Source organism: Cetorhinus maximus, chromosome 24, assembly GCF_964194155.1.
Source record: "Cetorhinus maximus chromosome 24, sCetMax3.hap1.1, whole genome shotgun sequence".
Taxonomy (NCBI): domain Eukaryota; kingdom Metazoa; phylum Chordata; class Chondrichthyes; order Lamniformes; family Cetorhinidae; genus Cetorhinus; species Cetorhinus maximus.
The window spans coordinates 23,244,125-23,267,113 of record NC_135902.1 but is presented as its reverse complement, the minus strand read 5'-3'; the positions used below and the strand labels follow the sequence as shown (position 1 = coordinate 23,267,113).

Here is a 22,989-nt window from a genome sequence, read left to right as displayed (position 1 = left end):
CACTCAGTTGTTGCGCCAGTGGCCCCTTTCAGGGCTCTACAGAGGCAAGACCACAAATGCATCCATGAGGTCATGGGCAACATCTTCGCGAAGGCACACAACTTTGTGCATTTCGCCTGGGACCGGGAAAGCCAGGGTGCAAGGGCGATTGGATTTGCCCAGATTTCAGGTTTCCAACAGGTGCAGGGTGCCATTGACTGTACTCACATGTCGCTCAGATCTCTGTCAACTACATCAACCGCAAGGGCTTCCATTCGCTGGTATGCAACCACCAGAAACGCATCCAGCAGGTCTACGCATGGTTCCCAGGGTGTGTCCATGACTCCTATATTTTCAATTGGTCACAGGTCCCTGAAGTCTTCCAGGGCCCACAGAGGCTGCAAGGATGGCTCCACAGGGAGAAGGGTTACCCGCAGATGACATGGCTCATGACACCCATACAGCAGCCTCAGACTGCTGCAGAGGCTAATGCTACAACTCATGCCTTGATGGAGCAAACCATCAGGATGCTGAAATGAGGTTCCTAGCCTGGACCGGTCTGGTGGAGCCCTGCGATATAGTCCGCAGAGGGTATCACACATCCTCATCGCCTGCTGTGCCCTTTACAACCTGGTGCTGCAGCAGGGAGAGGAGTGGGTTGAGGAGGGGATGGAGGAGCTGAACGTCTCCTCCGATGAGGAAGACATTGATTGGGACCTGGGTGAGGAGGTCCTCGAGGATGATGATGACAGCAATGAGGCTATCTCACTGGCCAGACGAGGCTGGCACACTTGGGAGGCCCTCATAACTGCTAGATTTGTGGAGGATGATGCCGACATGCGGTGAAGAGACATGATAGATCCTCACATTGCATCTTCGACTGTTTGACTCCTTATGGCAGTGCACAAACCCTCTGTGATAAGGCTCTGTCATGGAGACAGCGGAGGCCCTAATAGTCGCTCAGTTCTTGGAGGACGATGATGACTTGAAGTGTGGACACTCCATAGATCTTCACATAGCCTCTGTGAATTTCTGACTCCTGTCTGGCCGAGGGCAGCTCGCTTGCACTCTGATCAGGTTCATATCGTGGAGACGCAGCCATGAAACTTAAATGCACCTGATCCTTTGTCAGCCTTTAGCACCTGACCCCTTCAGAAGCACAGCATCACTGGTCACAGATGCTGACGAGGTGAGGTCCAGCCCCACCTTAAAGGTGCTGAGAGCACACGAGAGAATGACTCTGTGATGCTTGCCCACGACATTCTGGCAGCAATGACAAGCACCATCAAGGTGCAGGCATCAGTAATGTGTCCAGGGACTGTGTCGGACCATCACTTTGGTCTGAAGGTTGCACAGAGCACAGGGAAAAGACCTTGGACTGAGACACCTGCCTTTATCTTGCACAGGAACCAAGGATTCACATCTGAGTGACACGAACGCTGCTCATGAGAACAAGGAGCCGTAGACAGGGAGACATCTTGGCAGTTTATTTCCAGTAGTAAACATCATGTATAAGTGATTAACACCCGTGCCCAGGCTGTGCAACTGCATCTTCGAGGTTTTTTGTTAATTTAGTTTATTGTTTTGACTCAAAAGAGTTACATCTTCGAGGTGTCAGCTGTGGCTCAGTTCATAGCACCCTCGCCTTTGAATCAGAGAGTTGTGGGTTCATGTCCCACTCCCGGAAACCAAGAACTGTGAATGTACTCAAAAGAGTTACATTCTGTGACTGTTGATAACTCGAAAGAGTTACATCTTCCTAACCTTCCTAACCCTGCCGCTATGTCTTGGTGCTCCCCCGACATTCACAGCAGAGGGTGGAGGTAGCCTGCCAACTGCTACGCCCTGTCTGACGACCTTGGTAGGTATCCTTTAGGGCCTGCTTTCGGGGTCCTGCTGTGTGGCAGTGGCACCCTACTGGGCCTGTGGGGCTGGAACTTGCTGTGGCTGTGGCTGCTCCTTCTGTGGCTGCTGTTTGAGTTGCTGCTAGTACTGCTGCTGAGTTGCTGCTATTACTACTGCTGCTATTAGAAGATCTGCAAGTGGCCTGCAAGCTGAGGCCTGAAGGCCCATTCAAGACTTGGGCTGTATATTGTGGTTGCCGCTGCTCCAACATCTGCAGTGAGGGAGGCCTTCAGCTCGAGGCCTGAGGTTTCAGGCCTACATAGAAGAGAGAGGAGTGGTTCAGGAGGAAGAAGACTTCCGCCTTTTCATTCAGAGGTGTGTGTTTTGAGACTTAAGGGGGGAGGTTTCTGCACTGGACTGTGTTGTGATAGGGGGAGGAAGAAGAGAAGGAACAAAGGTTGAGGGGTGTGGGTGTGCTTGAACTGAGACTTGTCTTTTAAACATCTGGTGTCCACCCCACCCCCACCCTGATTTTGGAGTCCAGGCTACCTGGGCCTGCCTGGTGAAGAGGGACTTCACCAATTTGTGTGCCAGGCAGTCCCGGCTACCTGGTGAAGACATCGCCTTCCCCTATTAAGAAAGCAACTAGAACCCACCTCTGGCAATTACCCATCCTGTGCCTCCTTGTCCTCCTCCTGTGCCCTCCTCACTCACTCTCTCTTCTCTCTCTTTCTCTCTCTCCCTCTCTAAACACCTGGGGAGAAAGATCATTTCAGCCCTCTTTCTACTTTACAAACGCCTTTTTCATGGGGTGGGTGTAACTTGACTGCCCCATAGTAGTACCGTTGCAACCGGTGGCGGGACCATCCAAAGCCACCTACGCAGGAGCAGTGACCTCAATTCCTGCTGCTGCTCCTGCGGCCCTGTCACCTTCACGGTTGGTGACAAAACAACTTGGGGTGAAAAGCTACACTCACTCGCAATCAAGGCCTGCGTAAAGGCAATGGCTGGGGCCGATGGCCCCTCAGCCGTTGTCGTGGCCTCTAAAACGTATGGCAAAGCCATATTTTTCTTGAGGACCGAGCGGATGGGGCACCTGGCCCTGGAGAAAGGGCTCACTGTGGGCCACCGCCCAGAGGGTGATTTTATCCAACTTTATCCCCAGTGGACTCCTCCTCCCCCACCTCTATCAACTCGGGGAGATGAGGTCAGGGGTCGCACCGATCGCGCTCGGTCTCAAGGAGGCAGCCCTCCGCCACATGTACTCCTTCCGGCTCCATGTTTTCACCCACCTGGCCCAGGAGGAGTGCACAGAGGGGCTTGTTGAGTAGGAGGGAGCCGCCTACCGCGTATCTTGGACAACAGCCGGTGTACGGTGCCATGCCTGCAAGCCACTTTGGCCACCGGCGAGGTCAGGGAAAGTGTCCAGGCCACAAGAAGGCGTGGAGGAAGGGCAAGCATGCCGAGGCTGCCCCCAGGCCCAACCCAAACCCCAGCCCCCTCAAGACATTGGCTCGGGGCAAATAGACACATCTGGACCTGGCGTCACGGTGGCGTGTGAACCCGGGCCCGTTGGCACCTCGGTGCCTAGTGCTGGACCCGGCGTCATCTCTGCGCAGGGTCCAGCGACGTTAGGGCGTGGGACCTCAAGCCGATGATCTTTCTGAAGGAGATGCCCATGCCAAAATCCCAGAGGTCAGAGAGCTCGGGGTAGTGGGGGGGGTGAGGTAGCGGCAACCTCACACATGGAGGTCTCCCCGACCCCTTGCCTCCCACGGAAGAGGCGCCACTCTTTGGATGGGGAGGGATTCACGATTCCTGGAGTCAAGATTGTTTCCTCCCCAGCTGATGAAGGAGTGGCATCTCCACCTTTAAAATCCTCATTCTGTCCCCTGGGGGAGGGCAAGGTTTCTAGTGTCCCGTTCTAGTGTCCTGAGCAGGGCCTCTCGGGGGTCGGTGAGGGTGTTGCCCTTGAGGTAGCACCCTGCCCTGACCCACCCTATAGCCCCGAGATGCCATCTGGCCTGCCGAGGACCGCGGTGATTCCCCAATTGCTGGGTCATTGAGTGGTGGTAGCGAGGAGAGCCTCCCCGCTCCGTCTCAGTCTTTGGCGCTGGGCCTGGAACTTTTCCCAGATACACCAAGCAACCAGGTGCCTGGAGCAGAGCGGGCCTTTGAGCTGCTGTCACGCTCTGACCCAGAGTCCCAAGTGGAGACCAGAGAGGACCCCTCTGGCCTTGATCCTGGGGGTGACATGAAATTTGACCCCTGATCTGATTGTATTTCTTTAGGTAAACCATATCTTATAAAAAATTTAATTAACTCCTCCACAATCTTCTTAGTTAGTTAATATTTCTTAAAGGCATCACTTCAGGAAACCTGGATACATTATTGTCAATAAATACTGATTTCCACTTTTAGTCTTAGGGAGGGGTCCTACACAATCAATCATAACCCTGGTAAAAGCCACCTGGCGGCCCCAGATCAGGCCCTGCACTCAATGCGGGGGAGGGGTTAGAAGCTAGAGGCGATGACCTGGAGGAGGAGGTGGCGTCATTAGCGAGCACCGACGACAACCTGGAGCCAGGTGCAGTGATTGGCGCCCGCTGTCGACTACCCCCTGACCCCCGTTGGGGAGCTCCGGGACTTTTTGGCGCGTAATCGCGGTCGCTGAGACAGGGTCCAGTCGGCCTTAGACTGGTGACATTCATTTCCGCTAGTGTTCTGGTCCGCCGGCAAGGCCCTAAAAGCCCTTGAGCTGGACCGGAATTCCCGGGGGAGGGCCCATACAGTTCTTGCTGGGCTCCTGAAGGAGAGGAAGGCTTAAAAAAGCCCTATCCTTCTGCACTTACACTAGGCACGGTGATGACAGCACATACTTCTGACAATGAAGACTACCATAGCTAGCTTCAGCATCAACGGCAGCAGGGACGCACAGCGCAGGTTCCAGAACTTCTCAGTCCTTCTGGGATAGGAAGTATGCTGTGTGCTTCCTGCAGGAAACCCATACCGTTCTGGGAGACAAAGCTACGTGGCCCCTGGAGTGGCGAGGGGGGGTCTACATGAGTCACCTAGCCTCCAATTCTGGCAGAGTGGCTATCTTGTTAGCCCCACATTTTTAGCCGGAGATCTTGGGGGTCAAGTAGCCGGTGCCAGGCCAGTTGCTGCATCTTACTGTGCGCCTAGGGGGCGCGGCGCTTCACTTTGTGAACGTGTATGCTTCCCTGGACGCGTAGCAGCAGGCGAGCTTCTTTGAGGAAGTGCCCACTCACCTTGTCTCTATCGATGCGGGCGGATGCATTGTCCTCAGTTTTGGGGGGGTGGGGGTGGGATTTCAACTGTACCCTTGGGGCCAGGGACCGTCTCAGTGCCCAGCACCGCACAGTAGACATGAGTAAGTTGAGGGACCTGGTTGGACTCTTCGACTTGGTGGATGTCTGGCGACATCTCCATCCTGACACCAGCGTTTTCACTTTCGTGTCACCTGGAGTCGGAGCGTCCAAACTCGACTGCCTGTACATTTCCAAGGCGTTCATGTTCTGCTTCCATGGCAGGTGTCGTGCATCTAGTATGGGTGGTGCTTGTTCCGTTCTGCGCGTAGACGGGGTCCGCGTACTGGCACTTTAACAACCTGCTGCTGTAGGACGAGCAGTTCCTGGACTCATTTCGTCATTTCTGGGCTGGCTGGAGAAAGAAGCGGGGAGGCTTCTCCTTCTTGAGGCTATGGTGGGATATGGACAAGACCCACATCCGCGTCTTCTGTCAGGAGTATGCGAGGAGGACGACAAAGAGGCAGAAATCCAGGGTCCAGGAGTTGGAGAAGGAGGTGCTTGACCTGGAGGCACATCTCAGTCAGCCCGATGCAGAGCCGGCCCTGCGGCTGGCATACAAAGAGAAAAAAGGCGCGCTGCGGGACCTGCAACTCGTCGGGTCCTGCGGTGTGTACGCGAGGTCGCGGACCCAGTTCCTCAAGGAGTTGGACTGTGACTCCCCTTTCTTCTACTCACTGGAAAAAAGGCACAGGGTCCATCACCAGTTCCTTACGCTGCTGGCCGATGAGGGATCTTTTGTCTCAGATCCGGAGGGCATCAGGGCCATTACCCGAGACTATTACACTGCCCTGTTCTCTCCGGATCCAGCCAGCAAGGATGCTCGCAGTGTTTTGTGGGAGGACCTGCCGCAAGTCGGCCTGGAGGGTGCCGGAAAGCTTGACTCTCCTATAAGTCTGGAGGAGCTGACCGGCACCCTTGACAGCCTCTCCGGGGCAAGTCCCCGGGCTGGACAGGCTGACCGCAGAGTTCTTCAGGGCGTTCTGGGACATCCTGGGGAACGATAGTTTTTAGGGGAGAGCATTGCGACTGGGGAAATGCCCCTATCGTGCTGCCTACGAGGGGAGGATCTCTGCCATCTTAAGAGCTGGCAGCTGGTCTCCCTCCTCAGGACGGATTACAAGATCTTTGCCAGGGCATGTCTTCTCACCTTGGCAGTGTGCTGGGCCACATGATCCACCTAGCCAGTCCTACATGGTCCCAGGCTGCACCATTTTTGACAACATCCATATAGCCTAGGGCATTATCCACCTTTCCCAGAGGACTGGTTTGCCGAGCACTTTCCTGTCTCTTGACCAGGAGAAGGCATTCGACAGGGTGGATCATGAATATTCATTTGGGACTCTGCAAGCATTCAGGTTCAGGAAGCATTTCATCACCTAGATCTGACTTCTTTATGCTGCCGCAGAGTGCCTAGTTAAGGTTAACGGGTCCCTACCGGCACCCCTTCTCTTTGTGAGAGGAGTGTGTCAGGGCTGCCCCCCCTGTCTGGCCAACTGTATTCTATCTGGAGCTTTTCCTGTGCCTCTTGCAGAGGAGGCTGTCAGGATTGGTTCTGCGTGGGCCGAGCATCGGGGTGGCCCCCTCAGTTTACGCTGATGATGAGCTTCTCATGTTCACGGACCCGGCTGACCTGCGAGGATGCGAGAGTGCTAGGAGGTGTACTCTGCCGTGTCCTCTGCTAGGATCAACTGGGACAAGTATTCTGGACTGCTGGTCGGTCAGTGGCAGATGGATCCCCTGCCCGTGTGTTATGACCGATGCAGTTCGTAAAGCTGAGTTATTTAAAAATCCCAGAGGGAAACTTTCAATAACTGTCATAACCTATAAGTTTAAGTGTTATGTTTGAGATGCAACTCTATATTCAGGAATCAGACCCAGTCTCGAGGTTTTACATTAAGCGAAATGAAACATTTTATTAATTTACATAGGTTAAAGTATATATATACATGGCTACAAATTACTGTTATCATAACTTTTAACAAATTCCCAAACTAATCTCCATTAAGGCAACAGCAACCCATAGACTTAACCAGACACCGGTCAAAGCATTTTCACCGTATGAATTCAAAATGAGGTTCCTTTCACTTTGGTTCCTGTGGAGTCAGTTGAAGGCTTACATCTGCTTTGATCTTACATTGCCTCTGCCTTGCACACACAAAACTGCTGAAGTTATACCTAGCACCGCTCATTGAATGTAAATTCTCATTGTATCACCAGCATCTTCGAACACTACCTTTTAACAATAGCACCAATTTTATTAGTAATATAAACATATTGCTTGGTACCTGCTAGGTAGGTGGTAGTTTTCACCCCACTTCTTGAATGCTCTATTTCATAAAATGCAAATGCACGCTATCTCTCTTACATATCAAAACTAGTATACATCAAAGCACCAAACTAGCTGGCTTTAATCCAATTAAGACACACCCACAGATTAAACCTCTATTTTAAAAGAAAAATATTTTGCAATAATATATACATTAATATCTTCATGACACCGAGGAACTCAGGCCTTTCACCTGGAGCACGACCAGTCTCCTCTACCTGGGGGTCCACCTCTGCCCTGCTTAGCGTACTGGCAGGAGTTGGAGGCCAAAGCCACCACTTGCCTGCAGCACTGGACAGAACTGCTCTGAGTACTGTCTTACCGGGGTCGAGTGCTGGTCATATACCAGCTGATTGCCACCATGCTGTGGTAACGGCTGGTCGCTTTGAACTCCCCCCCCGCCCCAAGAGTTTGTCGCAAAGATCCAGAGAATGCTCATTGATTTCTTCTGGGACAAAAGGCTGCACAGGGTCGCTGCTGAGGTCCTGAGTCTCTCACATAGGGAGGGTGTTCAGGCGCAGGTATGCCTACGCACTCAGGTGGCGACTTTCCGCCTTCAGGTCCTGCAGCGATACCTTTGCGTAGAGCCTCCTCAGAGATGGTGTGCCCTGGCGTATTTTTTCCGCCAGATGCACAGCCTGAATTTTGTAGATCTGAGGGGCTCCTTGCAGGTGCTGCCCATCTTTTACCAGGACCTGATGAAAGTCTAGGACACGGTCACCTTGCGCCGTAGCTCTCCGCCATCAGGAATAGTGGCTATCGTCAGAGAGCTGCTGCTCAGGAATCCGCACCTCTGCCACTTTTGATAGCTGGCGGAGAAGAGGGCTATGGCTGCCAGGGTTGGTGGACATCCAACCCGGGGCCAGTGCCATCCAAGACCTTATGACAGTCACGCTCGGCCCCAACATCATCCTGGGGCTCAAGGTGGCACAGGTGCATGGTGGTCTTCTGTCCGTGTGTACCCCTGTATGGATGGAATCCCACATTGGCCCCAAGCCCCGTACCCTCCCCAGGGAGCCGGAACCCCGCAACGTGAGTCACCTCGCGGAAATGCCCTATGTGCCCTTTAGCATGGTACTGAGGGGTTTCTTGTATGGGCTTCTGCTGCACACCCTTCATCTCCTTGCCCTCACCCGCCACCCGGACACACCCTGGCCTGTTGCCGTCCGGCGGCGGAGGTCCCCAGTGGAGGGCCCTCTACGGGGTGTCCTCCCCCTGTCCATTGGGGACCTGCTGTGGAGGGTGTTGCACGCGGCAGTCCCATACAACCGTAGGATGTGTCAGTTCACGGACTCCCAAGACGCCTGCATTTTTTGCAGCCTTGTGGAGTCCGTGGACTACACTTATGTAAGTTGTTATAGGCTGCACCCCCTTTTTAGTTATTTGAGAAACCTTTTGCTTTTGTTTTGTTTGCATTTCAGTCCCATGGTCCTGATCTACAGGCACCCAGTGCAGAGGGGGGGAGGGAGGAGGGCTGCCTCATGAACCTGCTCCTGGCCTGGCCAAGTTGGCCATCATCAGGTCCAGGCAGCGGGCAATCGAGGGGGTTATCCGGCCTGAATGTCTGCCCCTCTTCTGCGGCTACGTTCGCAGCCAGGTGTCCCTGGAGAAGGAGCATGCAGTGTCCACCGGCACCGCCGAGGCCTTCTGTGCTCGGTGGGCACCAAGGGCACTGGGGTGCTTTATTGACCCCTTTAATCACATTTTGGTTTAATATTTGTAAGTTTCCTTTAAATTTTGTCTTTTGTTTTGGCAGTTTCCCTTTAAGGAGCTGCCTTTCACTTTGCCCCCGATTTTGTTAATTTAGTTTAATTGTTTTGTAACAAAAAGAGTTACATCCTCTTAACTTTCCTAACTCTGCCGCTACATCATGGTCCTCCCCCAATATCCACAGTGGAGGTGGAGGCAGCCTACTGACTGCTGCTCCCTGTCTGTGATGGCCTTGGTGGGCATCCCCAGGGGCCTGCTTTCAGGGTCCTGCTTTGTGGCAGTGGCACCCTCTTCCGTCTGTGGAGCTGGAGCTGCTGGGGTCACAGGAAGAGGGGATTTGGATGAGCCAGACACTCCCAGAGTCACCTGGGTTGATGGCCCGGGATGTGCACCTGCTGATCCTCCTCTCTATGGTTGTGAAGAGACCCAAGCTAACTCCTCAAGGAGAAGAGGTAGCTGGACTGAGATCGAGCTGCCCCGTATCCCTCTCATGTACACACTGTTGGAGGCCAACTATGGTGTCAACAATGGAGTTCAACCCGCGCAGCAATGCAGGAGTGATGTTCTGGACTAAGGTCTCCATGACGGCCGCCATCCTACCAGCTTTGACCTTGGTGCATTGGCATACCGGCGCTATCACCTCAGCCTGAAGGCGGACGGAATCCTCCATCATGCCTTGCAATCTGAGGAGTGCAGTGGACATCCCTTCCTGATGTTCTCGAGCTTGCCTTTGCAGCTCCAGCAATTATAACATGACCGAGTCCAAAGGCTCGTTATCTGACTCGCATTCAGCAGATTTCTGGCCTCCAGCAGTCCTCCGAGTGACAGTGAGTGATCATCACAGTGCAATGTGCTCACCAGATTGTGACCCTGAGGCTACTCTAAAGCTAGATCCCACGAAAGTGTTGCACTGCTGGATCCTCACTTACTAGAGCACCACCAACCTCACCACCAGCACAGGATCGGTCCATATCCTCGCCAGCTAGCTGGATGGCTCTATTTTCAAAATCTGTGAGGACCTTGATTTCAGGCATTCCTTCACCAGTCTGCGACCTCCCCCTCTTGTTGTGTGCCAGCTTGTCCTGCATGAATAGAGAGGGGGAGAGTGTAAGCAGGATGTCTGCCAGGCCAGATGATAAGTATGCCTGGCATGTCATTATGGTGAGTGGTCCCACGGACAGGATGAGGATAATGAAGGTGTGTGTGAGAAAGTGAATGGTGATGTCCCTTGAACTGGCAGTGAGTGAGATCCCTATGGATGTGTGATGTGTTTATGAGTGTGTGAGTTGAGAGTGACTTCCCTTTTTGGCACTGGATGGCTGTCCTCTTTTGTAGGGCGTTGGCACTGACCACCACTGCCACCACCTCCCATGCTGGATTGCTGATGTTGCTGCCCATCCTGCAGCCAGAACAGGGATAGAGAACATCAGGGCGGGCCTCCACTGTGTCCAAAAGGTGCTTGAGGAATGCATCACTAAACCAGGGGGTTTCCATCTTTTTGCCTTTCAGGGCCATGTCTTCTTTGCAGCAGTCATGGGCTGGAAGCACTGAGAGGTGTGTGCGCAGCTGGGCTTTAAATATGGTGTCCAGCATGATGATGCAGCAAGGTGATGGTATGGAGGGCAGATGAGACCCTACCTGCCATTGAAACGGCGTGTTCCCCAGGAAAACATAATTAATGAATCGGGCTTGGGACAATAAGGTGCGAAAAGCTGCCATTGTGGCTGGTGGGTAAAACATCCTTTTTCCTGCCCACTAACATCACTTAGTGCAAATCTGGGGCGATTCCGCCCTTAGACTGCAGGAAGATAGCAATAGACTGGTCAGGTGGGCAGAAAAGTGGTTATATGCATTTCAATCCGGGTCATGCATTTGTGGAGGACAAACAAAGCATTTAATACATATTAAAGGGCGCGATACTGAGAAGTGTAGAGGAGAGGAATGACCTTTGAGTGTATGTCTACATACCACGCAGGACAAGTTGATAAAGTGATCAAGAAAGCGTAGATTTAAAGTAATTGGTGAAGGATTAGAGGGGTTTTGAGCAATTTTTCCATCGAGAAGTTGTGGGGGTCTAGAACTCATTGCATGAGAGGGTGGTAGAGGCAGAAACCTTTGTGTATTTGGGTATGCACCAGAAACACTGTAACCTGCAGGATTGCTAACCAAGAGTTGGAATGTGAGATTGGACTCTCTCAGCCTGTCTTGACACAGTGAGCTGAATGGGCTCCTTGTGTGCCATAAGTCTTCCTAGGTTTCTACGTTTCATTTTCAGCAGCTTAGACAACAAGAATGACTCACAGGAATGTTAATTGACCTGCCAGAATCGTGGATGTGGCAGTAACTGACTCATTTTGCACTTGGAACTCTAAAGTATCCAGGACGATGTAACAATAATGATGTAGTTTGTGGATATGTGCTTTATAAATGGTGGTTCATGATTCCCTAGCCCTGTTGCTTGTGCAGTGAGTGGGAACCAAGCAGTGATGTCACACACTGTTTCCTAGCTCCAGGAGTAAACCCAGTTGCAGTTTATATTGCTGTATGCAGGACTGTGGCCCTGGAGCATTACTCATGCTTAAATCCTGGGCTCAGACCTCGTGCTCCTTCAATATTTTGTTCACTGCTTTTGTCCCCTTTGAAAAGTGAGGGATTAGAATTTTTGGGATAAGCTGTTGCCTCAAAAGTGGATGACTCAGGGAAGAGATTTGTTACAATTGGCAACTTTGTCATTTGTGACAATTAAGGACAGAATGATTGAAATAATGATAATTAGCTCTTGAGGGTCTATGGCCAATCCCTCTGTAGCCCAAAACATTTGGATATTACAGCTGGAAACATATTTCCTGCACAGACCACCTCCAAAGGCAGCAGCATTTCGTTACTCACCATACTCTTAGGAAGCCCTAACAGTTAGATCAGAATCTGTGGCCCAGTCTAAAACGAGATGGTGGCAGCATTCACATAGAACGTACAATACAGAAACAGGCCATACAGCCCAACAGATCTATGCCAGCGTTTAAACTGCACACAAATCTCCTTCCACCCTACATCACCTAAAGCTATCAGCATATTCTTTCATTCCTTTCTCCCTCTGTACTTACTTAACCTTTCCTTAGTGCGTATGTGCTGCGACATTTGTGGGTGGAAGATTCTTTATTTACTCTAGGACTCCAAAAAGTAGACTGTAATTTTAGATTTAACTATTGAAAAACCACTCCCTAATCTACACTGTCCAGTTCAGAGGTGATGCGGTGGTTGTCCTACTCTTCTGTTAATCAACTTGCCAGTTAAAAGAAATGGGCAACTTTGTGGTCTGATTGCCCACTAATGCTAGCAACTGTTTATAAATAAAACAACTCTATAAAGCTGCACTGTGGGACTCCCCAGATCAACTTGTAAAGATTTCTATTGCACCTGTAGGTTCAGAAATATTTGACAGCAGGCATTTGTCGTTTTATAAATATGTGTGAGGAATTCACAGAACATTGCTAAATGTTCAATGCTGCAGTGTTCCATTTGACTTACAAGGAGGTTGTCATCATTTTAGGGAGGAAGGGAGCCATTTTTGTGTAGGGACAGGGCAGAATATGTGATCTGTATGAATTCTGTTAGCACATTGTGTTGAGGAGTTCGCATATACCAAAGTCACGCTGAGTAGATTTCAATGAAGATGCTGTCCTCTTATACTACAGTAACTCTAGAGGATCCCAGTGTCAGTTTCCAGTCTGTTCAGAGTTAATTCATCTCAGTTCACAGGAACAGGAGTCGACATTTAGCCCCGCAAGCCTTTTCATGACTCATCTGCAATATAACTCCATGGCTGGAATTTTCCACCCCCGTTGTCATCGGATGTCATGGCGGCGTGAGCAGACAACATGGCAGGAAGGCCAAAAATCGGTTTCCCACCGCAAGTCAGGAACATCATTTTTAATACGCCTGCATCTAATTATAAGCTCTGCTTGCTGGAATCATCCCCCCATGTCAAGTTTACCAATCACGTCGACAGGAAAACACGCCGGCCCAGAACACATCTTCACAAGCCTTGCTCAGATCGCGGACATCCAAGGATCAAAAGATGCTGGAACCCGACAGCTACCGGACCCTGGAGGAACACGTGCATTGCATGCTGGATGGATTCTGATGGACATGGCTCCGCCGCGAAGCAGCTCACAGAAGGTGGAAGGTCACCATTGATGTCTGTGCTCTGTTTTGGGACATTAGTGTGTTGGCCATGGTCTGCTATGGATGATTGTTGAGGGGGTCGAGAGGAAGATCTAGGTTTGACTGGGAGAGGAAGGTCTGGAGGTTGGAGGGGGGAAAGGATGGTGTCAGGGGGGTGGGTGTGAGGTTGGGAGGGGGGAAGGAGTACCGGGGGAGGAGGGTGTAATGGGGAAGAATGCAGAAACTGAGGAGGGAAGTGTAAGGTAAGGAGTTCGGAGAGGGGAAGGACTTCAGGGGAGGAACAAGTTCAGAGGGGGGCAGGTCTTCGGGGGGAGGAAGGAATTTGGAGGGGGGCAGGAGTCTAGGAGAGGAAGGAGTCTGGGGGAAGGAGGGAGCTTGGAGGGGAGGAGGGAGCCCAGGGTGAGGCAGGAGTTTGGAGGGGGGGGAAGGAGTCCGAGCGGGGGAGGAAGGAGCTTGGAGGTGGAAAAGATGGGTGGGATTCTCAGGAAGATAGAGAACATCACATTCACCTGGACATCCTGGAAAGAAAAGGGTTCTAGTTGGTAGGTGATGGCTGGGTGGTGGAAGGTAATGCCAACGGTGTCAACAGTGATGGGAGAAAGAATATGGGTGACTGGAGGAGGAGAAAGGATGGGGGAGCTGAAGACATCCTTAACCACCATCGAAAGTGAAATTGCAAGTGAAAGGAGCCTCGTGTTGGGTGGGCATGGATATTGTATCGGAGTGCAATCAGTGAGTGGGCAAAAATGCAGGTCTGCTCAGATGGGCAACTGAAAGAGAACCCAGCAGGCAGCATTGAAATTGCTTGGGACATTGAGATGAGTGTGATTGAGGAATGCTCCACATGCGTGGAAGAATCCACGAGGCTCCAAAAGACCCTGCCACACACACACTTCTCCCTCCAGACTCACTCGTGGTCCAGCTGGACTGCTAGTGGGGGGGTGGGGGGTGCAGGCGGAGGACTCATGAAGCTGAAAGACACCATTACACATTATTCAGTGAAAGTGAATAATTTTCACATAAGTGACAAAATGTGTTCACCTATACAACCACTTGTGATCAGAAATTCTTAAACTTTTCTAGGCCTACCACCTCTTCTATGTGCTGCCCCGACATCTGCATGGCAGCTTGTGCAATGGTTGGCCCTGTCGTCTCTGATGACTTTGGCGTGGATCCTCTGGAGAGCCGAGGCTTTGAGGGTCCCGGCTTGCTTTGGCTGTCTTTCTGTGGGCCAGCTGTTCTCTCTGCGGTGACAGAGGACGAGTTTGAGGGGGTCACAGGCTAAGGCGACTCGGAGGGAGAGGGCAGCCTCTGAGATTCCTGAGTGGATGACCCAGAGATGTCCAGCTGCCGCTTCCACTCTCTATGGATGCCTGAGGGCCCCACCCTGAATCCTTGAGGGGAAGGAGCATCTAGAGGGATGTCAAGGTGCCCTGTCCCTCTCACATTGCCACTGCAGGAACTCAACCATGGCTTCCGCGATGGAGTGCAGGTCTGTGCGCATCTCCATGTTCTGCTGGACCAGGGTTTCCATGGTGTCCGCCATCCTTCCCATTGAGCCCTCCATACGTACACATGTAGGCACCATTTCATCAGACAGCAGGCAGACGCACTCCTCCGACTCGTGTGCACTCTGTTGAGGGCTTCCAAAAGCTCTCCGTGATGTTCTCCCGCCTTCTGCTGACTCTCCACACTGAGTTGGAAGGTCAAATCCAGAGGCTCGTCATCTGACTCGGACCTCACAGATGCCTCTTCCCCAGCAGTTCTCCAAGTGCTGGGGAGCTTGGCTAAACCTGTCTCCTCTTGCTGCAGACATGTGTCCGTGCAGTGATTGTGAACCCAAGCCTGCCCTTGATCTAGGTCCCACTGAGGTGTGTGTCTCTGCGCTGGTGGAGGGTGTGGGTAAGTGCAGTGGCAAATCTTCGAGGCTGCTTATTTCCAGCTCTTCAACGGAAGAGGTGTCCTTTTCGCTGGAGGTGCAGACCTGGATGGAGCTGAGGGACTGGCTGGCTGAGGGCATCGGTCGCTTGGCAGAGCTCCCTGTGAACCAAAGTAGAGACAATTAGTGCATGGCAGCAGAGTCAAAAGCATGAGAGAGCACTCACAGTTGCGTTGAGAGAGGGATGATGTGGTGCAGGATCCTCATGTGGGTGTTCGCTGCTGACCTCACCATCACTGCAGGCAGGGTCCATGTCCTCACCAATCAGCACGATGGCACATTCCTCAAAGTGAATCAGGGCTCTAATGTGGGCCACTCCAGCCCCGGTCTGGGACCTCTCCCTGCTGTTGTCAGCCATTTTCCCCTGCATGAAAACAGGAGAGTGTGAGCAGGACACATGGCATTGCATAGAATGTTTGTGTGATGAGCGGAGCCATGGACAGGATGAGGGCGTGAGCTCGACCATATGAGCCTTATGGAGATGTGAGGGTGTGTGTGAGAGTTAGTGGTGTCCCTTGAGGTGTGAGATCCCTGTGGATGTGTGATTGTTGTGTGAGTGTGTGAATTGAGAGTGATGAGAAGAGTGACTTACCCTGGCGGAATGGATGAGATCATTCACCCACTTCCTGCACTGGAAGGCTGTCATCTTTTTTAAGGCGTTATTGCTGACCACTGCTGCCACCGCTTCCCCTGTTGAATTGGTGACCTTGCTTGACTTTGCCCAGAGTGAGGGTAGAGGACATCGCAGTGGGCCTCCACTGTGTCCAGTAGGTGCTCAAGGGAGGTGTCGCTAAAGCTGGGGGCAGCATGTTTCCTCCCTTGGGCAGCCATCAGTTCCCAGCAGCTTCCTATCCCTTGAAGAGAGCTAAGAGTACAGAGCGTGCAGGGGCAGAGTTTAAATATGGTGCCCGATTTACTGAAGGCCTGAGGTGATGGCGGGGCGGGCGAATCAGAGGCCGCACTAACAGCGACCTGCCGTTTTTCCTGGTGCTGCATAATTAATGAGGTGGGAATGGCACGATACAGCATGAAAAGCCGCCATTGCGGCCGGCAGATGAAACGTCCTTTTTCCCGCCTGCTACCGCACTTAGTGCAAATCTGGGACGAATCTGGCCTATACACCTGCCTTTGCACTATATCGCTTAATACCTATGGTTAACAAAAATCTACCAATCTCGGCTTTAAAACTAACAATCGATTAGCGTCAGTTGCCATTTGCAGAAGAGTTCCAAACTTCTACCACCCTTTGTGTGTAGAAGTGTTTCCTAATTTCACTCCTGAAAGGTCTCTGACCTTAGACTCTGATCTCAAGTACTAGACTCTGTAACCAGCAGAAAAAGTTTATTTTTATCTATCCTATCTGTTCCCTCAGTCTGTAACCTTCTCAATTCAGGGAACACAATCCTAGTTTGTGTAATCTCTTCTCATAATTTAACTCATGGAACCCAGGTACTATTCTGGTAAATCTAAGCTGCACTCCCTCCAAGGTCAATATATCCTTCCTAAGGTGTGGTGCCCAGAACTGCTCACATTACTCCAGGTGCGGTCAAACCAAGCTTTGCATACCTGAAGCATGACTTCTGCTCCCTTGTATTCTAGTCCTCTGAAAGAAAGGTCAGCATTCCATTAGCCTTTTTGTTGGTTATTTTCTGCAGCTGTTTATGATATTTTCATGATCTATGTACCTGGACCTCCAAATCTCTTTGGTCCTTCAATGTTTTTAGCTTTTCAATATTTAGAAAGTACCCTGTTCTATTTTTAAATCCAAAGTGGATGACCTCATATTTGCCTACATTGAAATTCACTTGTTACAGGTTTGGTCATTCAATTAACCTATCAATATCTCTTTATAATTTTATGCTTCCATCTACACTTCTTACAATTCCACATATTTTTGTGTTATCAGCAAATCATCATAGAAAGTTAGCATGGAGGTACAACAAACAATTAGGAAGGCAAATGGTGTGTTGGCCTTTACTGCAAAGGAATTAGAGTACAAGAGTACAGGGATTTGGTGAGACCACCCCTGTAGTGCTGTGCACAGTTTTGATCTCCCTAACTAAGGGAGGACATACTTGCCTAATAGGCAATACAGCGAAGATTCACTAGATTGGTCCCTGGGATGAGAGGGTTATCCCATGATGAACAGCTGAGTAAACTGGGCCATGCTCTCTACAGTTTAGAACAATGAGAGGTGATCTCATAGATCCTGAAGGGGCTTAACAGGGTGGATGTTTCCCCTGGCTGGGGAATCTATTACATTGTGGGCACAATCTCAGGATAAGGGTCAATTATTTAGGTCATGAGAGTGTAGATGGAGAAAAACTGTCCCATTGATGGAAGGATCAAGTACCAGAGGGCACAGATATAAGGTGATTGGCAAAAGAAGCATTGGCAACATAAGGAAAAACTTTTTCACAGAGTAGGTGGTTAGGATCTGAAATGCGCTGCCTGAGAGTGTGGTGGAGACAGATTCAATCAAGGCTTTCAAGAGGAAGTTGTATTATTATCTGAAAAGGGAGAAGCAGGGCTACGAGGAGAAGGCCGGGGAGTGATACTAGGTGAATTGCAGCTTTAGAGAGCCAGCACAGACATGACAGGCCTATGGCCTCCTTCTGTATTGTAACCATTCTATGATAATGAAGTAAGTTTAGTGCACAATTTACTGAGGTATGCTAAAGGTATAAGGCATGCAGTTAACAGGGAACAATAATTATTTAACCCATGGTTTATGATATAGTTTGTTTGCCCTTGGAAAGATTTTGAAAATATTTGCTTTTCATTTTATTTAGGTATGAGCCTGTGGGACATACCCTCGCCGTCCACCTTTACTTCTATGATGACCGATTCCAAGGTTATTTAGTGATGCAGCAAGTTAAGAATGTGACTACAGGCCAGAAGGAGACCCTGGAGAGCTGGGTGGTACCTCGTTCCATGCTGCGCTTGGCAAATATTGGTCTAGCACTCGACCGACTCCAGAACCTGGAGGTAACCAAGCCTGTACTGCAATGGGGGCTGAACCAGACATTGCATTGTCAACTTTATGCTTGGTTTGTGTGAATTTATGCTCTTAAGATCAGGGTAGTTGCTGCTTGGGAATGGAAAACTTACTGTTCCCAACACTCATTGCCAGTGTTGAGGATCAATTGTTAATGCTTCTATGTTTCACAACAGCATGGTTTGAGTAAGCACAAGACATGACAGTAGAGTACACAGAATAGACTTTATTCGTATTTAGCATGGGTGATCAATCTATACTGTAGGCAGAGTAGGCACTTTTTGATATCTCAAACTTTGGAGCCCTCCAACTAACTATTGAAAACCATGCTACTTTATACACCTTACTTTGTTTACAGCAAAGGCACATGTCACAGATTCGACTTCATGATGTATCTGTCTCTGAATCCTTGGAAAGCAATCTGCATAAACAGCTTTGGTTGTTACTCCATAGATACTTCTCAAAAAGACTTCCTTGCTTAACTGTTCTTGAAACTTTTGAGGAGTTTTAATAATAGTCATTTATTTTCTTGCGCAAGCATTTGTTGAAGATAATATTCAAATTAAAAGCAAATTGTTCTCGGATTGTTCTCACTAGAGCGACGGAGATTCAGGGGCGACTTGATAGAAGTTTACAAAATTATGAGTGGCATGGACAGAGTAGATAGTCAGAAGCTTTTTCCCAGGGTGGAAGAGTCAATTACTAGGGGACATAGATTTAAGGTGAGAGGAGAAAACTTTAGAGGAGATGTGCGGGACAAGTTTTTTACGCAGAGGGTAGTGAGTGTCTGGAATTCACTGTCAGAGGAGGTGGTGGAAGCAGGTACGATAGTGGTGTTTAAGAGGCAGCTTGACAAATACATGAATAGGATGGGAATAGAGGGATACGGACCCCGGAAGTGCAAAATGTTTTAGTTTGACAGGCAATCTGATCGGCGCAGGCTTGGAGGGCTGAAGGGCCTGTTCCTGTGCTGTACTTTTCTTTGTTCTTTGTTCCAACTGATTGGCCGGCAGCTCTAGCAATCCCAGCAGCACTAGAACTGAGTAGTGAGAGCTGCTGGGACTGCAACTAGGCCTCAGGATGAAGACAGCCATGGCATCCTGACCCAGGTAAGTCGGGGATTTTGAATGGGGAGGCACCGGGAAGCTTAGAGACGGGGGAGAATGGGTGTGGGGGTGAAGGGGGTGGGGGAGTGGGTTTTGGAGGCCAGGCAAGGAGGGACAAAGTGGGGGGGGCGGTGGCTAACATCTTAGAGGGGTTGCCCCGATGTGCACAGGGCACCTCCTGAATTATATCCCCCCACAACCTTTTCCGTAACATTGTTTTAAAAATGACCTTTTCATTCCCACCCACCTGCATTTGCCAATCATATTATGGCGTGGGGAGCGTAATATTCGGGTCAACTGGCTTGTCAACAAGCTCAATTTCCTGTTAATGTTTTTCAAAATGGCACATGGGCTGCTAATTTTGCTGTCCACCCACCTGCTGTTTTATGGGGATTGGGTTGGGGGTGAGCGGGAAACCAGTGGACTAACCACAAGTCATATTTTATGTGCCCCCCTCTGTCAAAAACACACCCAGTGTGGGGCCATAAAATCCAGCCCCTGGTCCCAATGGCAACACCAAGGTTAAAACCCTTGTCGCTCTGTGGCAGTGCAGAACCCATGTATTGAGGGAAATAGCTACTAACATAGTAATTCCTGCTTCTTACAAAGAATGTTCTTCACTTTCAGATTCAAACCATACTCCCTCCCCTAAAATGCTTCACTGAGATGGACAACAGCTATTGCCCCTCCCTGGTTGCCCAAAAAGCATTAAGTGTCAGGGATATTCTGTGGGACTAGAACATAAGAAATATGAACAAGGCCATGCAGCCACTTGGACCTGCTCTCCTGTAAATTAAGATAGTGGCTGAAGTTTTACATCAACTCCACTCTCTCGCCCTAAATTCATATTCCCTCATTCCTTTAGTGCCCAAAAATCTAATGGTCATACTCAATGTCTGAGCATCCGCAGCTCTCTTGGGTAGAGAATTTCAAAGATTTTCAACCCTCTGAGTCAAGAAATTTCTTCTCCTCACCTCAGTAATAAATGGTCAACCCATTATGCTGAGACTTTGAACCCTAGTTCTAGACTCACCAACCAGTGGAAACAGCCTTGTCACACCTATCCTGTCAAGCCCCCTAAGAATGTTACATGCCATCACCTCTCATCCTTCTAAACATCAGAGAATGTAGGCCCATTCTACTCAATCTTTCCTCATACAACAACCCTCTCACACCAAGAAACAACCTGGTAAACCTTTGTTGCACTTCTCTAAGATAACTATATCCTTTCTTAGGTAAGGAAGCCAAAACTCAACATATTACTCCTCTTCTTGATCTTATTTTTTAAATTTATTCTTTCATGAGATGTGGGTGTCACTCACAAGGCCAACATTTGTTGCCCATCCTTAGTTGCCCTTGAACTGAATGGGCTTACTAAGCTATTTCTGAGGGCAATTAAGAGTTCACCGTACTGTGGACCTGGAGTCACATGTAGGTAAGGATGGCAGATTTCCTTCCGTAAAGGACATTAGTGAACCAAATGCGTTTGTACAACAATCAATGATAGTTTCATGGTTACCATTTCTGAAACTAGCTTTCAATTCCAGATTGTTTTTATTAATTTAATTTAAATTCCACCAGCCACCATGGTGGGATTTGAATCCATGTCCCCAGATTATTAGCAATAATCCCCCAGGGATTATTGGCCCTGTGATATTACCACTAAGCCCCCATCTCATCAGTTTGCCTTCCTAGTTGCATGCTAACCTTCTATTGTTCATGTACAGGGGCACCCAGATCCCTCCAAGTCCCTCACTAAACACTATTTTCTAGTTTTCTATTCTTCCTGCCAAATGGATAATTTCACACTTAACCACACTGTCTGCTACCTCCTTGCCCAATCACTTAACCGGTTTATGCTGATGAGTGTAATTCATAGTATAATCTCCTAATTGGGCAATTTTTATTTAAGAATATCAGTTTGCTTGAATTGAGCAGAATTTAGTGTGTTTTGATTAAAACAAAATTCCTGGGAGCAGAGAAGGTTGAGAAGAGATTTAATACAAATGTTTAAAACTATGAAGGGTTTAGATAGAGTAAATAAGGTGAAAGTGTTTCCAATGACTGAAGGGTCGATAAGCAGAGGGAACAGATTTAAGATGATTGGCAAAAAAAAACAGGCACCGTGAGGAAACCTGTTTTTATATAACAAATGGTTAGGATTGCACTGCATGATAGGACAGTGGATACAAATTTAGTAGTAGTCTTTGTAAGGGAAATGGATAAATACCAGAAGGAGAAAAGTAATGCAGGAATATAGGGTAGGAGTAAATGGATTGCTCTGCAAAAAAGCATGCTGCTTGGCCTTTTTCTATGCTGTATGTTCCATGATTCTGTAACTCAGTCCCCTCATCTAAATCATTGATGTAGATTGTAGATAACTAAGGCCCCAGCTCCAGCACTGATCCTTGTAGTGCTTCTCTAGTTATAGTTTGTGAGCCCAAAAATATCCTGTGTTTTCCTACTTTCTGCTTTCTGTGGATTAACAGTCCATGCTAACATATTGCCCCCAATCCCATGAGCCCAAATTTTATGTAATTACCTCATATGAAACGTTGCGTGAAATTTTCTGTGCCCACTGGTGTCGGGCGTGTTTGCCAGCACGAGCAGACAATATGGCGAGAAGGCCAAAAATTGGTTTTACGATGTTGTGAAACCAGTTTAGAGTCATATGCTTTGCCGGTCAATGGCGGGCCTCGTTTCCTGCCGTCGGACATTGGGAACCTCATTGTAATACATCTGCATATCACTACAAGCCCGCACACAGGAATCATCCCTCCTCCATGGTGGATCATCGAAGCCATGCTGACATGTTTCACAACAGCATATATAAGGTGTGCTGCACTTCAAGGGGAACTTGGAGGTGAGTGTGCAGTAACGTTGCATGTCACTCACCAGGTTCGCCTGTTGGACTTCAAGGTTAAGGCGCTGGACATTCAGGCGAGGGCACAGGCATGTCGATTTTTCCCGGCTGTCTAACAGTGTGGTGCCGGTTCAAGGGCTGCATTGCGGTTCAGGCGAGTTGGGGGTGGGATGCAAGTGCTGCACTGCAGTTGAGGCGACTTGGAGGGAGCAAGGGCTGCACTGTGGTTGAGGGGACTTGGGGGTGAGCAAGGGCTTCACTGTGGTTGATCGTACAAGCACATGTGGGGTGGAGGGGGCAGGGAAGTGGTCACGCATTAGGGAAACCTTGTATAAAGTGACCATTCCTCTGCAGCTGAGACATTCAGATGCAGCCACATTGACATGCTTGGATTCGGGCCTCAAGCTTATCTGCCCACTCAAGCAACACAGAGGCTTGAAAGTGCACCAAATGCTCCTGAAATTTTCACTCCTCGGGCACAGACTGCAATCTAATGAGTGTTTTAGTGTACTGCAGAACAGTTGGATGACTGGGCACGTTGTACAATCTCCTTACTAAAGCTGGACGTGGAGCTGTCACTGGTGGAGGCGCTCACAGCCGCTTGTAATGTCATCATTCAGGTTTGGACCAGTCTCCCCCATGGTTCAATCTAACAGTGCAGCCTTGCGTTAAGGGGCCTTCAGACTTAAGCAGGAGAAGTTCGTAG

At 49.7% G+C, this 22,989-nt stretch overlaps 1 protein-coding gene across 2 annotated transcripts in view; it reads left to right on the top strand.

Moving 5' to 3' along the window:
* The window catches only part of xylt2 (xylosyltransferase II), a 261,068-nt gene that overhangs the window by 199,937 nt on the left and 38,142 nt on the right, over positions 1 to 22,989 (top strand). For both annotated transcript variants that reach the window (XM_078570870.1, XM_078570869.1), the window contains exon 9: positions 18,109 to 18,304. In XM_078570870.1, coding sequence (XP_078426996.1) covers positions 18,109 to 18,304 — 196 coding nt within the window. The remainder of the gene's footprint in view (positions 1 to 18,108; positions 18,305 to 22,989) is intronic.